Source organism: Zootoca vivipara, chromosome 1, assembly GCF_963506605.1.
Source record: "Zootoca vivipara chromosome 1, rZooViv1.1, whole genome shotgun sequence".
In the NCBI taxonomy this organism is placed as follows: Eukaryota; Metazoa; Chordata; class Lepidosauria; order Squamata; family Lacertidae; genus Zootoca; species Zootoca vivipara.
The window spans coordinates 34,262,458-34,276,001 of NC_083276.1; the positions used below are offsets into that span (position 1 = coordinate 34,262,458).

The 13,544-nt window shown below is 41.8% G+C and overlaps 1 protein-coding gene across 1 annotated transcript in view; it reads right to left on the bottom strand.

The window, feature by feature from the left end:
* The window catches only part of AKAP6 (A-kinase anchoring protein 6), a 214,324-nt gene that overhangs the window by 70,305 nt on the left and 130,475 nt on the right, over positions 1-13,544 (bottom strand). Inside the window, exon 9 of the mRNA XM_035109758.2 lies at positions 10,894-11,014. Coding sequence (XP_034965649.2) covers positions 10,894-11,014 — 121 coding nt within the window. The remainder of the gene's footprint in view (positions 1-10,893; positions 11,015-13,544) is intronic.

Consider the following 13,544-nt stretch of genomic DNA (forward strand, 5'->3'; position numbering starts at 1 on the left):
CACAATAAGTGCGGGGAACACTTATTTGTAACATTCTTTTTTTCTTTTTCTTTTCTTTTGCAGGTATATAGTTTACACCAGAGATGGGGAACCTGTGGTTCTCCACATGTTGCTGCATATAACTGCCACCATCCCAAATCATTGGCCATGCTGGTTGGGGCTGATGGGAGTTGGAGTCCAGCAACATCTGGAGGGCCACAGGTTCCCAGTTCTGCTTCATATTAGCCCTATTCAGGCACCCAAGTTCTATGTACTGCATTCATTTGAAGGGAGTGGCTGCTGGGATGAACCTGCTAGGTCTGTCCCCTTTGAAATTGTCCCCCATCAGCTGATGGGTAATTGTGTAGAGCAGGAAGCCTCCTGTACTTGTGAGTGCTCCCCACAGGGGTGTAGCATAGGGGTGCCAGGGGGCTGTGGCCCCGGACACACAATTTTTGAGGGGGCACAAACCAGGTGCCCCCCACAGGTGCCCCCAGCCCGCTGCTGTTCTCCGTTCACCAAGAACCATGCTGGCTGGTCGGGCTCCTCACTGTGGGGGTGGGCAGGCAGCTCTGTGTGGCCCCACTTTGCTCTGGTGGGGAGTATAGCACCACAGTGCTGAAACACTGGGTGCCAGTAATCAATGCTATGCCACTGGCTCCCCACATGGTTGTTCTAAAATGCAAAGAGACCCCACAAACACAGGAGGCTCCCCAGTTCACCCAATCACTCAGCTGGTCTTCATGAAGGGTGAGTTAGTGGTCTCATTTCCGAAGCCTCCACCCATGTAATTACAGCACACAGGAGCATCATAATACACAGAGATGACTACAGTGAGCTCTCAAATGCACAAAAGCACACAGAATTTCTGTTGCAATCTTTACCCACTTAACTGGAAGTTAGCCCCACTGAACTCAGTGGGACTGACTTCTCAGGAGGCTGCATAGGTTTGCACAGGAGATGAATCAAGCCCAAGAACCGAATATTTGGATCTACACCAAAGGCACCAACCTTCAACTATTTTAACCATTTCATACAGTGTTTGCTATACAGTTTGTAACTTGGGATGGCGACTAACCATCAGATGTCAAAGAAATAAACAAATATATGAAATTTAGAAGGCATCTGAAGGCAGCCCTATTTAGGGAAGTTTTTAATGACTGATGTTTCAATGTATTTTTAATCTTTTGTTGGAAGCTGCCCAGAGTGGCTGGGAAAATTATTAATTATTATTAACCCTGCACTTACACTTTGCCCTCCATCCCTACAATTACAATAAATAATCTAATTAAGCGAATCTGTCATATGTACAAGATAAAATAATGTGCCCGACGCTAGTTGAGCTGCTGGTATTTCCGCTTTCGTTCGCTTCGCTAACATTTGGGATGGCTTCCTGCCCTCAGATCCACAAACCAAACAGAGCTCACGCTTCAACTTCAGAAGAATTATGGGCAAGAGAAACATATAACTGTTGTGTTACATTCATTTGCATTATCACTGCCAAGTAGTCAAATTGTTCCAGGTTGTTCCGGGAGGTTATTATTAATAGCATGTTTTCTGAGGAAAGTTCTGTCTACTTTTGGAACTGCATTTCTGTTGCCAAGGAAACTCCTCTAAGCACAGCATTCTAGGAGCACACTACTGCTTTTGTTTGGCAGGATCCTATTCATATCATCTAAGTAAGCACTTTACACACACTTCAGCTTGCAGTTTCAAACCTTTAAGAACATTATAGCTGACGGTTCCCCCCTCCCCTTTTGCACAGACTTTGCGTCCCCCACCACCCTCCTTTTACTTTCCCTAAATTATTTTAACAACGACGAGCCCGGTACTACTCCCTCCCCTAAGCGCGTTTTCATTAATATGAATTATAGCTTCATAGCCTACAACATTAGTCTTTTAAGTGTTAATTATCTTTTCACTCAGAAATTAATGTAGTCATTTCCTCCTGACTCCAGCCTACACTGTTGTTATTGGAGTTCGGAGCAAAACATGTCACTGAATCCTGAGCCAGGATTCTTGTTGTTGTGATTAATCCTGGTCACATGGACTATCTCTGCCAGAAGCAGATCACTGAAGAAAGGTGACAAAGACAGTGATTTCCTGACAGCAGAGAGTAAGACAGGGCTGTCTAGAAGTGATGCAAATGAGGGAAACTTTCACCATGGTTTGTTTGATGCAGGAGGCTGCAGCTCTGCACAGAGCCAGGGCGAGAAGCTCATGGAGCACCAGCACACCCAGAGGAGGAAAGGAACGGCATCTTCAGAGGTGCAGCAGTGCCATTTCCCTCAACATTTTACCCGTGTAAATATAGTCACTCTATTTCCTCACAAATGATCACCACTGTTAAGCCCCACCCACCAGCTTGATAGCATGCTACTGAAAGCTCTTCTTTGAATGAACCATTTAACTCTGCAATCGTCTATCCTGTACGGATTAGTAAAAGTTTGTGTTTGGTTAAAGGTATACAATAAATAGGCACCTTAGAAATTATTTTAAGGGTGGCTGTGGCAGCTTAAGATGGTAAGACTGCAATTAATGTTGCCTAATTCCAGGTGCATTTTTTTAAAAAAATGGGAAAATGATAAAGTTATAAGCTAATACACTGCATATTGTTGGGTGCTTCTGACAGTTTCCAAAAGAAATGCAAGAAACACATGATGCATGTTTACTCTGTTTACCCTTGAGCTTCCTCAAGGGAAATGGTTCTTAGGGAAAGCAGAATTGCAGGAATTGAGAGCATTTTGTTACACAGATCTCAATTTTTCAAAAAGCAACAGATGTATTTTTGGGTTTTTTGTTTTTTTAAAAACATGTTCCCTCTTTGAAAATCACTATCATTAGAGGCAGGGATGGAGAGACGAAACCGCTTTCCCCCTTACTCACAAACACCAGCTGCAACTCTTAGCTTTTACAACACAAACCACTCAGGCACCTATATAGAGCTTTCAAACCACAACACCTCCCCCCCTTTAAAGAATTCTGGGCACTGTAGGTTGTTAAGGCTTGCTGGGAATTGTAACTCTCTGATGGATAAACTACAGTGCCCAGAATTCTTTGAGCAGGGGAAATGTGCTCTGAATATGCTTTAAAGATGTAGTGTTCATGCAGTCTGTGAAGCAGGCTGGTGGGCAGGTATATGTGGAAACAGGCACTCCTTCGGATATATGAGTCTCAAACTATAAATGGCTTTAAAGGCTTTAAAGGCTTCAAAAATATTTTCCCTGATCTAAATCTCTCTTCCCGTCTGCCCCCCCCCAGCTGCTATTAGTCCCATCTAGGATAAATGGAGGTTCCTGTCCTGCCCCCCCCTCCAATTTTCCTTAGGAAGCATTCACTTCTGATGAACATTTGAAAGCCATTTAGTCAAGTGTACTACCCCATCTTTGATTGGGCAGCCTCGTATTTAAGCTTTCCTGTTGCTAAATCAACACATTTACTCACAAATCATTACGCCAGGATCAGTATTTCTTGTACCCGCCATGGCACACACATCCTTGTTGAAGATTTAATCAGGGCACATTTTATGCAGTATGTATTTCAAGCACCTTAAATGCTTTTATAATCAACCCTCCAAATGTCAAAGGAGATGCCAACATTTTTATATTTGTAAAGAAATGTTTGGTTAATTTTACTCCCTACATGCTAACAATTTTAACAATCATATCTTACTCAATTTAATGGGGTTTTAATCTAACGCACAATTAATCTTCTGGGGAAAATGTAAGGAATTATCATTAACTTTCTCTGTCTAGTACATTCATTTCTAATCTCCACAGCTCCAATAAACCCTGATTTGCTTAATTTTTGAACACTCCAGGAAGAAGTCTTGCATCAATACAGAGGTTTCTATTAAAGGATTAATGAGAGGAGTTTAGACGCTTGGGCCAGATCCTATAAATCCTATGTAGGATAATTATCTGCGGATCTTTAAAGAATGCTTGGGAGATCAGGTATTATAATGACTAAAGGAGGATGAAGCCAAAATGAACCAGGCAGAAACTTCAGGGGGTCCTTGGCATGGTACCACTGATGTCCCTTCGAACTCACATACCCCAATATCCCACACAGTATTTTGTTTTCCTGCTGCCACCAGTGTCATGGCAGTGACAGCAACACCACACACCACCATGTGAGCACCTGACAGAAATGGCGCTGAGTGGCAGCCCAAGTAAGTTTGGCTGGGAAGGATCTTTCTGAGTCTCCTGAGCCCTTTGGCCAATGCTTGACCTGGCTGACAGCTGATGCCAAGCCTGACCAAGCATACTCAAAAGACCCGACCTGCCCGCGGATTGTCTTGCCAGAGTGGTGCATGCTCCAGTTATCTCTCGCTTGGACTACTGGAAGGTGCTCTATGTGGAGCTACCTTTGAAGGTGACCCGGAATCTACAACTAATCCAGAATGCAGCAGCTAGACTGGTGACTGGGCCGCCGAGACCACGTAACACCAGTCTTGAAAGACCTACATTGGCTCCCAATATGTTTCCGAGCACAATTCAAATGGCCTTGGTCCAGTATACCTGAAGGAGTGTCTCCACCCCCATCGTTCTGCTTAGACACTGAGGTTCAGCACCGAGGGCCTTCTGGCGGTTCCCTCGCTGCGAGAAGCCAAGTTACAGGGAACCAGGCAGAGGGACTTCTCGGGAGTGGCACCCGCCCTGTGGAACACCCTCCCACCAGATGTCAAAGAGAAAAAACAACTACCAGACTTTTAGAGGACATCTGAAGGCAGCCCTGTTTAGGGAAGCTTTTAATGTTTAACAGACTATTGTATTTTAATATTTTGTTGGAAGCCACCCAGAGTGGCTGGGGAAACCCAGCCAGATGGGTGGGGTATAAATAACAAATTCTTCTTCTTCTTCTTCTTCTTCTTCTTCTTCTTCTTCTTCTTCTTCTTCTTCTTCTTCTTCTTCTTCTTCTTCTTCTTCTTCTCATCATCATCTAGATACACTATTCCTAAAGTAACTTAAAAGTAGACTAGCTAGAGTGAGGATAACTATGGAACAGGAGTAGAGTTTAAGACTGAAAACAGGCACGTTTCTTACATTAATATTTCACACTTCTTTCCACCATGGAACCTGAGCAGACCTACTTATAGTTCCTAAGTGGTCCCCCATCCAGGCACTGACCAGACCTACTAGCTTCAGCAAGATAAAGAGACCAAGATAGTGGTGTCTTGTGGGCCTTCAGAAAAGGAGTAAGCTCACAGCACGCTATATGTGCTGACAGCTCCCTTGTATTATTAGCATCATGCCATAATATTGAATGATGAAATATTATTCTTGCCTCTCCTACCTTGCCCACCCACCCAATTGCTATTAATGCAGGCTCCTCCTCCTCCTCTGCCAGCAAGCAAAGTGTCCTGAATCCAGGTGCCTGGGAGGGAAGCTGAATGACCTCCCTCTGCCTCCAATGCCATAGGCTACAGGGAGCTTTTGTTTCCTAGGCTGAGGAGGAGGAGGAGGAGGCAGTATCGATCAGGCAGCTGAGCAAGTAGGGAGGGTCAAGAATTACATATCAGCATTCAATTCCCCGGCACGCAAGAGAAAGACATCAATATAAAAAGAAGGTTGACGGAGTATTGACAGCCCTGTGGCTCACTTTCCATACTACGTCAGCCTTTAGCCTAATATTGTATAAACTGAGATTTCAAAATGATTGCAGGTTTGTCTGGAGGCAGAAGGAGGAGAATTATTCTTCGATATAAGATTACATTAAAGGCTTGAACCAACTGAGAACAAAAACTACAGCTCTGCTCTATGTCAATTTTACCAAGGCCTCCTATCGTCATCTATCAGGATAAAATCAGGGGGAGAAAGGCTTGGCTTGAATCGGTATGGAATTAGAGAAAAACGTCACTGGGGATACATGCTGAACTGTGAATATACAGATAATTTCCTCATACCTAGTTCTGGCATAGCTATATTGCTATTATGCATTTAATGTATGCTCTTTCCTTGCAATGTACTTGTTTTTAGTATAGATCTTTCCCACTTTTAGACTCCTTTAGAGGCAAAGATTACTGCTGCCAATAGTGAAAACACAGCAGGTAACCTGGCAGAGGAGGTTTGCTGAGCTAGCTCAGTGGTGCAATTACTTATCAATTCAAAAACTAGGAGGAAGATTCTGTAGAAATTTAAGAAATCTACCCCCAGAAAAGAGAAAGTGCAATGAACTGGCGTCTGTACAGTATAGTTGTTAGTGGAGCAACATGAATTAAAGTAAGAGAGAAAGGTGATTCCAATCTTCCAGTGATTTATTTCCTGTAGTTTTTGCACGAGGAACGACCAGATTCAACAGCTCAGCATTCAGTCGATATGGTTCAACACTATGACACTATACTGTCAATAATATATGCATTCTACACACAATCTGTAAATGGAAACTCAAATGAGCCCTCATGTGGTGGCAGCTAGCATATACCACATCACTAAAAGGCTTCTGAAGGAACAGTCTTCCCATTGTGATATATAAGGGCCATCACTACATAGGGATGCCTTCACCAGAAGCATTCACCATGAGACACAGACACAATAAAATCATACCGTGGTGTCTTTATCACTACTTTACCAAAGAATGTGTGAAATGATCCTAAGAAATTTATTCAGGTATCAATCACATGTTCCTGGGAACTTGTTGAAACTGTTTTAAAGCCTATACTGAGGAACATAGGAAGATGCCTTATACTGAGTCATACCAGCAATCCATTGACCTCAGTATTGCATGCACTGACTGGCAGCAGCCAGTTTCAGACAGAGGTGTCTCCCAACCCAAGCTTGAGAGGCCTCAGGTTAGATCTGAGACAGGCATGCAAAGCAGATGTTATGTCACTGAGTTACGGTCATTCCCGAGGGAAACTGATTATATTAGAAAACTTTTTTTTAAAAAAAAAAACAGGCTGTTACTCTTTTTTAGCACCATTGCTTCTTAAAATGCTAGTTGAAAGTCTGTTGTTTCGTTCAGGGGGGAAATGTTTATAGGGCCAAATGAAACCTGGGTGAAGAATTGCTTTCGCCTGGCTCACACATTTTAATTTCTGCCACTTCGTTCACTCATGGGAGACAACTACTTAAATGAACAGTGGGTCCAAAGCTTACAAATCTCAGGGCCCTTGCAGACATTATTTTCATTGCGCATTCATTATGGCTTGCTTTCATGATGCTGTTAGGGTGGTCATATGCAACCCAAAGGCAATTTGAGGGTGGATTGTTAGCAGAAGAAAAAAAAACCTTACAAGAGAGGGAAAGGGTTAAGCACAATCACACACTGCTCTTCTACAGCTGATTACAGCCTTTGCAGCTGTACTGCATGCTGGGGGGGGGCTTATTGGTTTAAGTGTTGTGTCAGGTAAACTGGTCTGCCTTCAGAATTTGTGGAAAACCGCATATTTAACGTTAAGGTCCATGTCAGCTTCCCCATTTGTACAATGGAACAGGAAGAGCAGCTGTTCAAGGTTTAGGGTTGCCAGACTCAATAGAGGACAGGACTTCTGTGCCTTTAATTGCCCTGCTCTCCTTTTGAGTCTGGAAACCTTAAAGAGAAACCAGCAGACCCTTTGTTTAATTTCCAAGCAAAGGGTCTGCTGGTTTCTCTTTAAGGTTTCCAGACTCAAAAGAGAGCAGGGCAATTAAAGGCACAGAAGTCCCGTCCTCTATTGAATCTGGCAACCCTATCAAGGTTACAAAATATACACACGAGTCAGAAGGATGCAAACACGGGAATCCTATTATACAATTAGTGTAACCACTTACGACCTTATCTTAGATATAGCTATTGTGGATGGTTGAAGAACGCATATGCTTACCTTCCAAGTCCCGGACTGCAGACTCCGGGACCGGCAGCCGTGTGACACCGGAAGTTGCGTCAACGTAACTTCCAGTGTCGCTTTGCCCTTCTATGGGCACCAAAAATGGCCGCCACCGGCTTCAAAAGTAGCTTCTACGCATGACCGGAAGTGTGTCGACGCGACTTCCAGTGTTGGCGGCGGCCATTTTGGTGCCCATAGATGGGCAGGCCGACACCAGAAGTTGCGTCGACGCACTTCCGGTCATGCGTAGAAGCTACTTTTGAAGCCGGCAGCAGCCATTTTTTGTGCCCATAGAAGGGCAAATCAGAAAAAAAATATGGCCACCGGCAGGAGAAAATAATGGAGAAAAATGGGAGACGAAGTGATACGGGGGACCACCGGGAAAAGGTAAGTAAAAACAGGGGTTTCCCAGGGAAAACGGGGTACTTGGCAGCTATGCGCATATGTCTATCTTATCTTGCTTTCTTTTCTCTCAATTGCCTCCTTTTGTAGAGGGCTTGGACACAATCCCTATTCTACAAAAGGCAATGGGGTAATATATAGTGCTCAGCACTATATATTAAGCTGTACTGCTATTTATTTATTTAATAAACTTTATATACCACTTGACTGTAGAAAAAACCTCAAAGTGGTTTACAAGAAAGATAAAGCAATAAAATTATCACGAAGAAGATTTTACAACTGTAATTTAAAACATACAGAAGGTTAAAACTCCAAAATAATAGACTAAAACAAATTAAAACACCTACAAACTTTATAAACATCTCTGGGCAGGCTTGCCCGAATAAAAAAGTCTTCAGCAGGTGTCGAAAGGAATTCTGGTATGATGAATCCTGCTATGATACCCTGTGTCAGTAAAGCAATACTCTTTTTGGGCTATCAAATGTACTCATTTGCTCAGTCAATGGTTTTTCAAATCAAAGTGAATAAATAAGCTTTTCTCGGAATTTTCTAATGTAGAAAGTGAAGTGCTTGTGCATGGATTTTTAATTTTTCTCCGCTGTATAAAAAGTCCAGAGAGGAACTGGCACATCCGAACAGGCTTTCCAAATTACCTGCATGTACAAGTATTCTATATAGGAAGTTCTTACAGAAAGTACAAAAGATTAAATCATGGAATCTTAGGGTTGGAATGGGTTCCAAGGGTCATCTAGTCCAACCCCCTGCAATGCAGGAATCTCAGCTAAAGCATCCATGACAGATGGCCATCCAACCTCTGTTTAAAAATGTCCAAGGAAGGAGAATCAGGATCTCCTCTCTTGCAGCTTGAAGCCATTTTACTGTTGTAAAATCCTACCCTCGGGAGCAGAAGAAAACAAGCATGCTCCCTCCTCCATGTGACAGCCCTTAAGATATTTGAAGATGGCTATCATATCTCCTCTCAGTTTCCTCTTTTCCAGGCTAAACATACCCAGCTCCTTCAAGTGCTCCTCATAAGACTTAGTTTCCAGACCCTTGATCATCTTGGTTGCCCTCCTCTGCATACATTCCAGCTTGTCAACATCCTTCTTAAACTGTGGTGCCCAGAATTGGACACAGTATTCCAAGTGAGGTCCATAGCTGCCAAGTCTCCTGCTGAAAAATGCAGGATCAGCAGCGGCATGGCACCGGAAGTCACTTCTATGTCTGGGCACCGGAAATCAGGCGGCGCCGGCACCCACAATGGAGCCTAACTGGCAGGTAGGAAATCCGGGGGATTTCCGGGATTTTTTCCAATCCGGGCTGCCAGTGGGAAATGGTTTAAAATACGGGGGTTTCCTGCAAAAAACGGGAGACTTGGCAGCTATGGTGTGGTCTGACCAAGGCAGAATAAAGAGGTACTATTACATCCCTTGTTCTGGACACTATACTTCTGTTGAAGCAGCCTAGAATAGCATTAGCTTTTTTTGCTGGTACATCACACTGTTGACTCTTGTTAAGCTTGTGGTTTTTTATTTTAAAAAACACTCACGTTTGATTAAATTATATATATAAAAATAAACAGAGAAGAAAGAAACCAACTTCTATTTGACCTTGAGTATACCATTTCTTGCATAAGAAATAAAAAAAGGCTAGAGGGTAGTTGTTCCTTGTCGTTATACTGTTGCCGATTCTGTTGTTAGTTATTAATTTTATTTTTTATGATTCACAATCTGCTCTTCGAGATATGCCATATGCTCAAAGCAATTCAAGGATGACAACTGTCAAAATTAGTCCAATAAAAATTGCCTAAATGAGGAAGATTTACTACATCCTGATATGTCTGTAGAAAGCCCCTCCTCCGCTCCCAAAATACTCCCCCCCCAATCTCTACATCACATACAAAAATCCAGAATGAGAGTTAAAAGTGAAATTACTGCTTTTGAAGAAGTTATCTTAATTTTTTTTTGTTAAGCAAAAGTTATCAGAAACAGGAATAGCTCTTTCCCCCTTTTTTCTTTCTTTGTAAGGCACAAGGGGCTGTATCCTACTCAGAGTAGACCCATTGGAATTAATGGCACAAGTTAACTACCGGTATGTCCATTCACTTCAGTGGGGCTACTCTGAGTATGGCTAACATTGGCTGCAACCCAAGATTTGCAACCAATGCACAAGTTGACCATTACTGTACTTAATTCATTAAGGACACATTGTATTAATAAAATAATATTTGTGTTATATATAACTACTGCAAAGTAAATAGGAAAAATCCTATATCCTGAAACAATGAGCTAAATCAAGGCACCCCCACCCCCGCCTTTACTAGCGTGGCATGAAAGGTAGATAAAACCAGACGAAAGCTCCAATCAAAACACATTTTCTAAATGCTACTATCATTCCCCCCTTCGTTTTGTTTCAGTCTACTTATGAATGCAGTTTCATCTATTTCTATTCACACCAAAGACAAATCTTTGTCCTCCCATAGAATTGCACCAAATGGGATGTGATAAAGGGAACTTTCTCACAATTATGATGTTGGTGCAGGCTGTCAGCACAGAGGGGATGGAAATTAGGTTGGGGACAGGGAAGGGAATTCTAATAGACACCATGATATATACAATGAACGCAGGGCTATCCTGTGAGAGAAAGACTTGTCAAACTAATCAGATCTTCTATAGCTAGGTAAAGGCAGTAACGGAAGCGCTAACCTTGTAAAGATGCAGCTGCTGCTCCTCTGACATCATCAGGTCATGGCTGTCTATCACTATGGATTCCATGTCAATCAGCCAATCCCAGAGCTCCTGGTATTCTGAATCAAAGTCCAAAAGGCTGCAGATAAGGAATAAAATGTATTATGCATACTAGGGTATAGCTGTTAAGACCTTGTATTAGAATATAAGATATTCTCAAAAAACGCATGATATCCCTAGCTCTGTTGTGGAAGAGATTCTTTATTTCAACACGATAAATGAGAATTCAACTCCAGTATAAGCTGTGACCTAAATCTCAGCAAACGATACTAGATTCTGTCAACAACAGCAGACATATTTTTCTTCCTTCAAAAACTTTAAAAGAAATGGGAATTACATACAGGGCTGCTTAATGGTTTTTAAAGTGCTAACATATTTAGCAAACTTCTCCGCGATGAGCATTATGTGCTATTATTTGCACCAAAAACACTACTTTCACAGGAAAAAAAATGACTCAATCCATTTAGCCATTCCTCTGCTGTCTATCTGCCTATCTCTGCAAATATATATCCTACGTTTATTTTCATGCATGAGTAGCTAGCATTTCAACATAACACTTTAAGATAGGCTTGAGTGAATATGGTAAGCCAGTGAGAACCAAGGCCAGATACAGTATTAGACAGGTGTTCCCTACAGACATGTTAGAAACAAAGGTAAGGACAGGAAGTCAAAACAATGAATCCTTGAATAGCCAGCAATCATTAAAATTCAAAGGAGGATCACAACGGTTTCCAAGAAAATAAATCATTAGAATAAGGAGCTTAAAAGGATTAATGTTATTCTCTATTGAAAGCCTAGTGAATAAGTAAAACACTGTGATACAAAAAAAGAAAAGAAAAAAGAAACAGAAGGTGCACACACACACAAAAAACTGCAGAAATGTCTGAAGAGTGACTCTTAAAAGAAAGAAAAAATCATTTAGACTTGCTAAACTGCTGTCACTCTCCAAACCCTTACCTTTGGCTTTGAAGTACAATTATGAATCTAAGGACCATATGATAGTGTGTAGCAATATTGCTTACCAAAACTAATTAACTCATTATATTTAGATTTAAATGATGTTATTTGCAGCCCACAAGGGAATCAGTGTATCCGGCAAGCAAAGCAATATTAATACTTGGGACATGAGTATTTGGTATCATCAATTGATGCTAAACCAGATTGAAACAAAGTCAGCACTCATATAACTCTTCTATTACGATGACACTTAGGGTTAGTTCTGCAATAATGATTGAAGCTATGGGATTATTTGTGATTCCACTTCCATGTATATACAGTAAAATCTGTTTTCGAATGCATCACAGTTATCCAAACAACTAGTTTAAGGTTGAACCCAGATACTGGATTCCTGGTCCATCCGGGTCACAGGATTGCCCTAGAACAAGCTAGATGGGCGAGACATTCCAAAATAGCAAATCAAATCCAAGGGAGGAGAGTCCACCACCTCCCGAGGAAGTCCATTGCATTGTCAAACAGCTGATAACGTCAGAAAGCTCTTCCTGATGCTTAGCTGGAGTATCCTCTTAGTACAAAGGTAAGAATCACACCTGCTGCCCCACCCACTTTTGCCATCCACCACTAGCACACACACACACCGAAAATTGTCCACAAGACTATTCTCCTGTAGAACGCAGCAGCTAGGACCAATCAAGAAGATGGCAACAAAAGAGCCCTATTGGTCAAACTCATAAAGTCAAGGCATTTTGAGTAGCATTCTCAATAGCAGACCCACTGTTGTGAAACTCCGCCACTCCTTACAAGCAGTTTAACCATGTCAGTGGTTGTCAAATGGGATGTGAAAGCTGCACCCGAAGCAAATTGAAATGCAGACTTAAAATGATCAATGTTAGGGGGAGGACTGCAACTCAGTGAAAGAGCAGGTGTGTTGTCTGCAAAAGGTCCTGGGTTTAAAATATGGCACCTCCAGGTAGGGCTGGGAAAGACCCCATCTCAAACCTGGGTGATCCACTGCCAATCAATGTAGACGTTACTGAGCTAGATGTGGCAATATTCAGACATGGTATAAATTCCTGTGTTCCTAAAACTCCCTGTGTTCCAAAAACAATAACTGCAACCATACAAACTGTGACGCCAACAAATGTGGTTTAAGTTTATTTAGTTCCACCAGCCGGATTGCAGGATTGAGTTGTAAGGAATGTATTTTAATTTGGTGGACAGGTAATCATAAATGCAGAGTTGCACACCTAATCCTCTGAATGCAAACATATTTCTTAAGGTGTGGACATTAATTCACTGTACAAAATGAAAATTCATGAGAGTCTTTCTCATGAGAAAATCATCTTGTGAGTACCATTAACAAACAAAAAAATTAATGTGGAATTATTTTCACCCGCCAATTGTTCAAGTTTAACATTCTGCATAATTTCTAGTATTGTTATTCAGCTTGCATAATTTCTTTGTTAAAGTGCATATCCTATTTAGAAGTACTAAGGAAAGGCTGCATTCCATCAAAAATAATCCATTCATGGACAGAAAAAAACCATCCTTTTCTGGTAATCATCTGCTGTATCTTTTTTATACTGTGTATATATATATATATACCATCCTTTTTGAAACCTTCATACAGCATCACATAGCTAACCAGAATG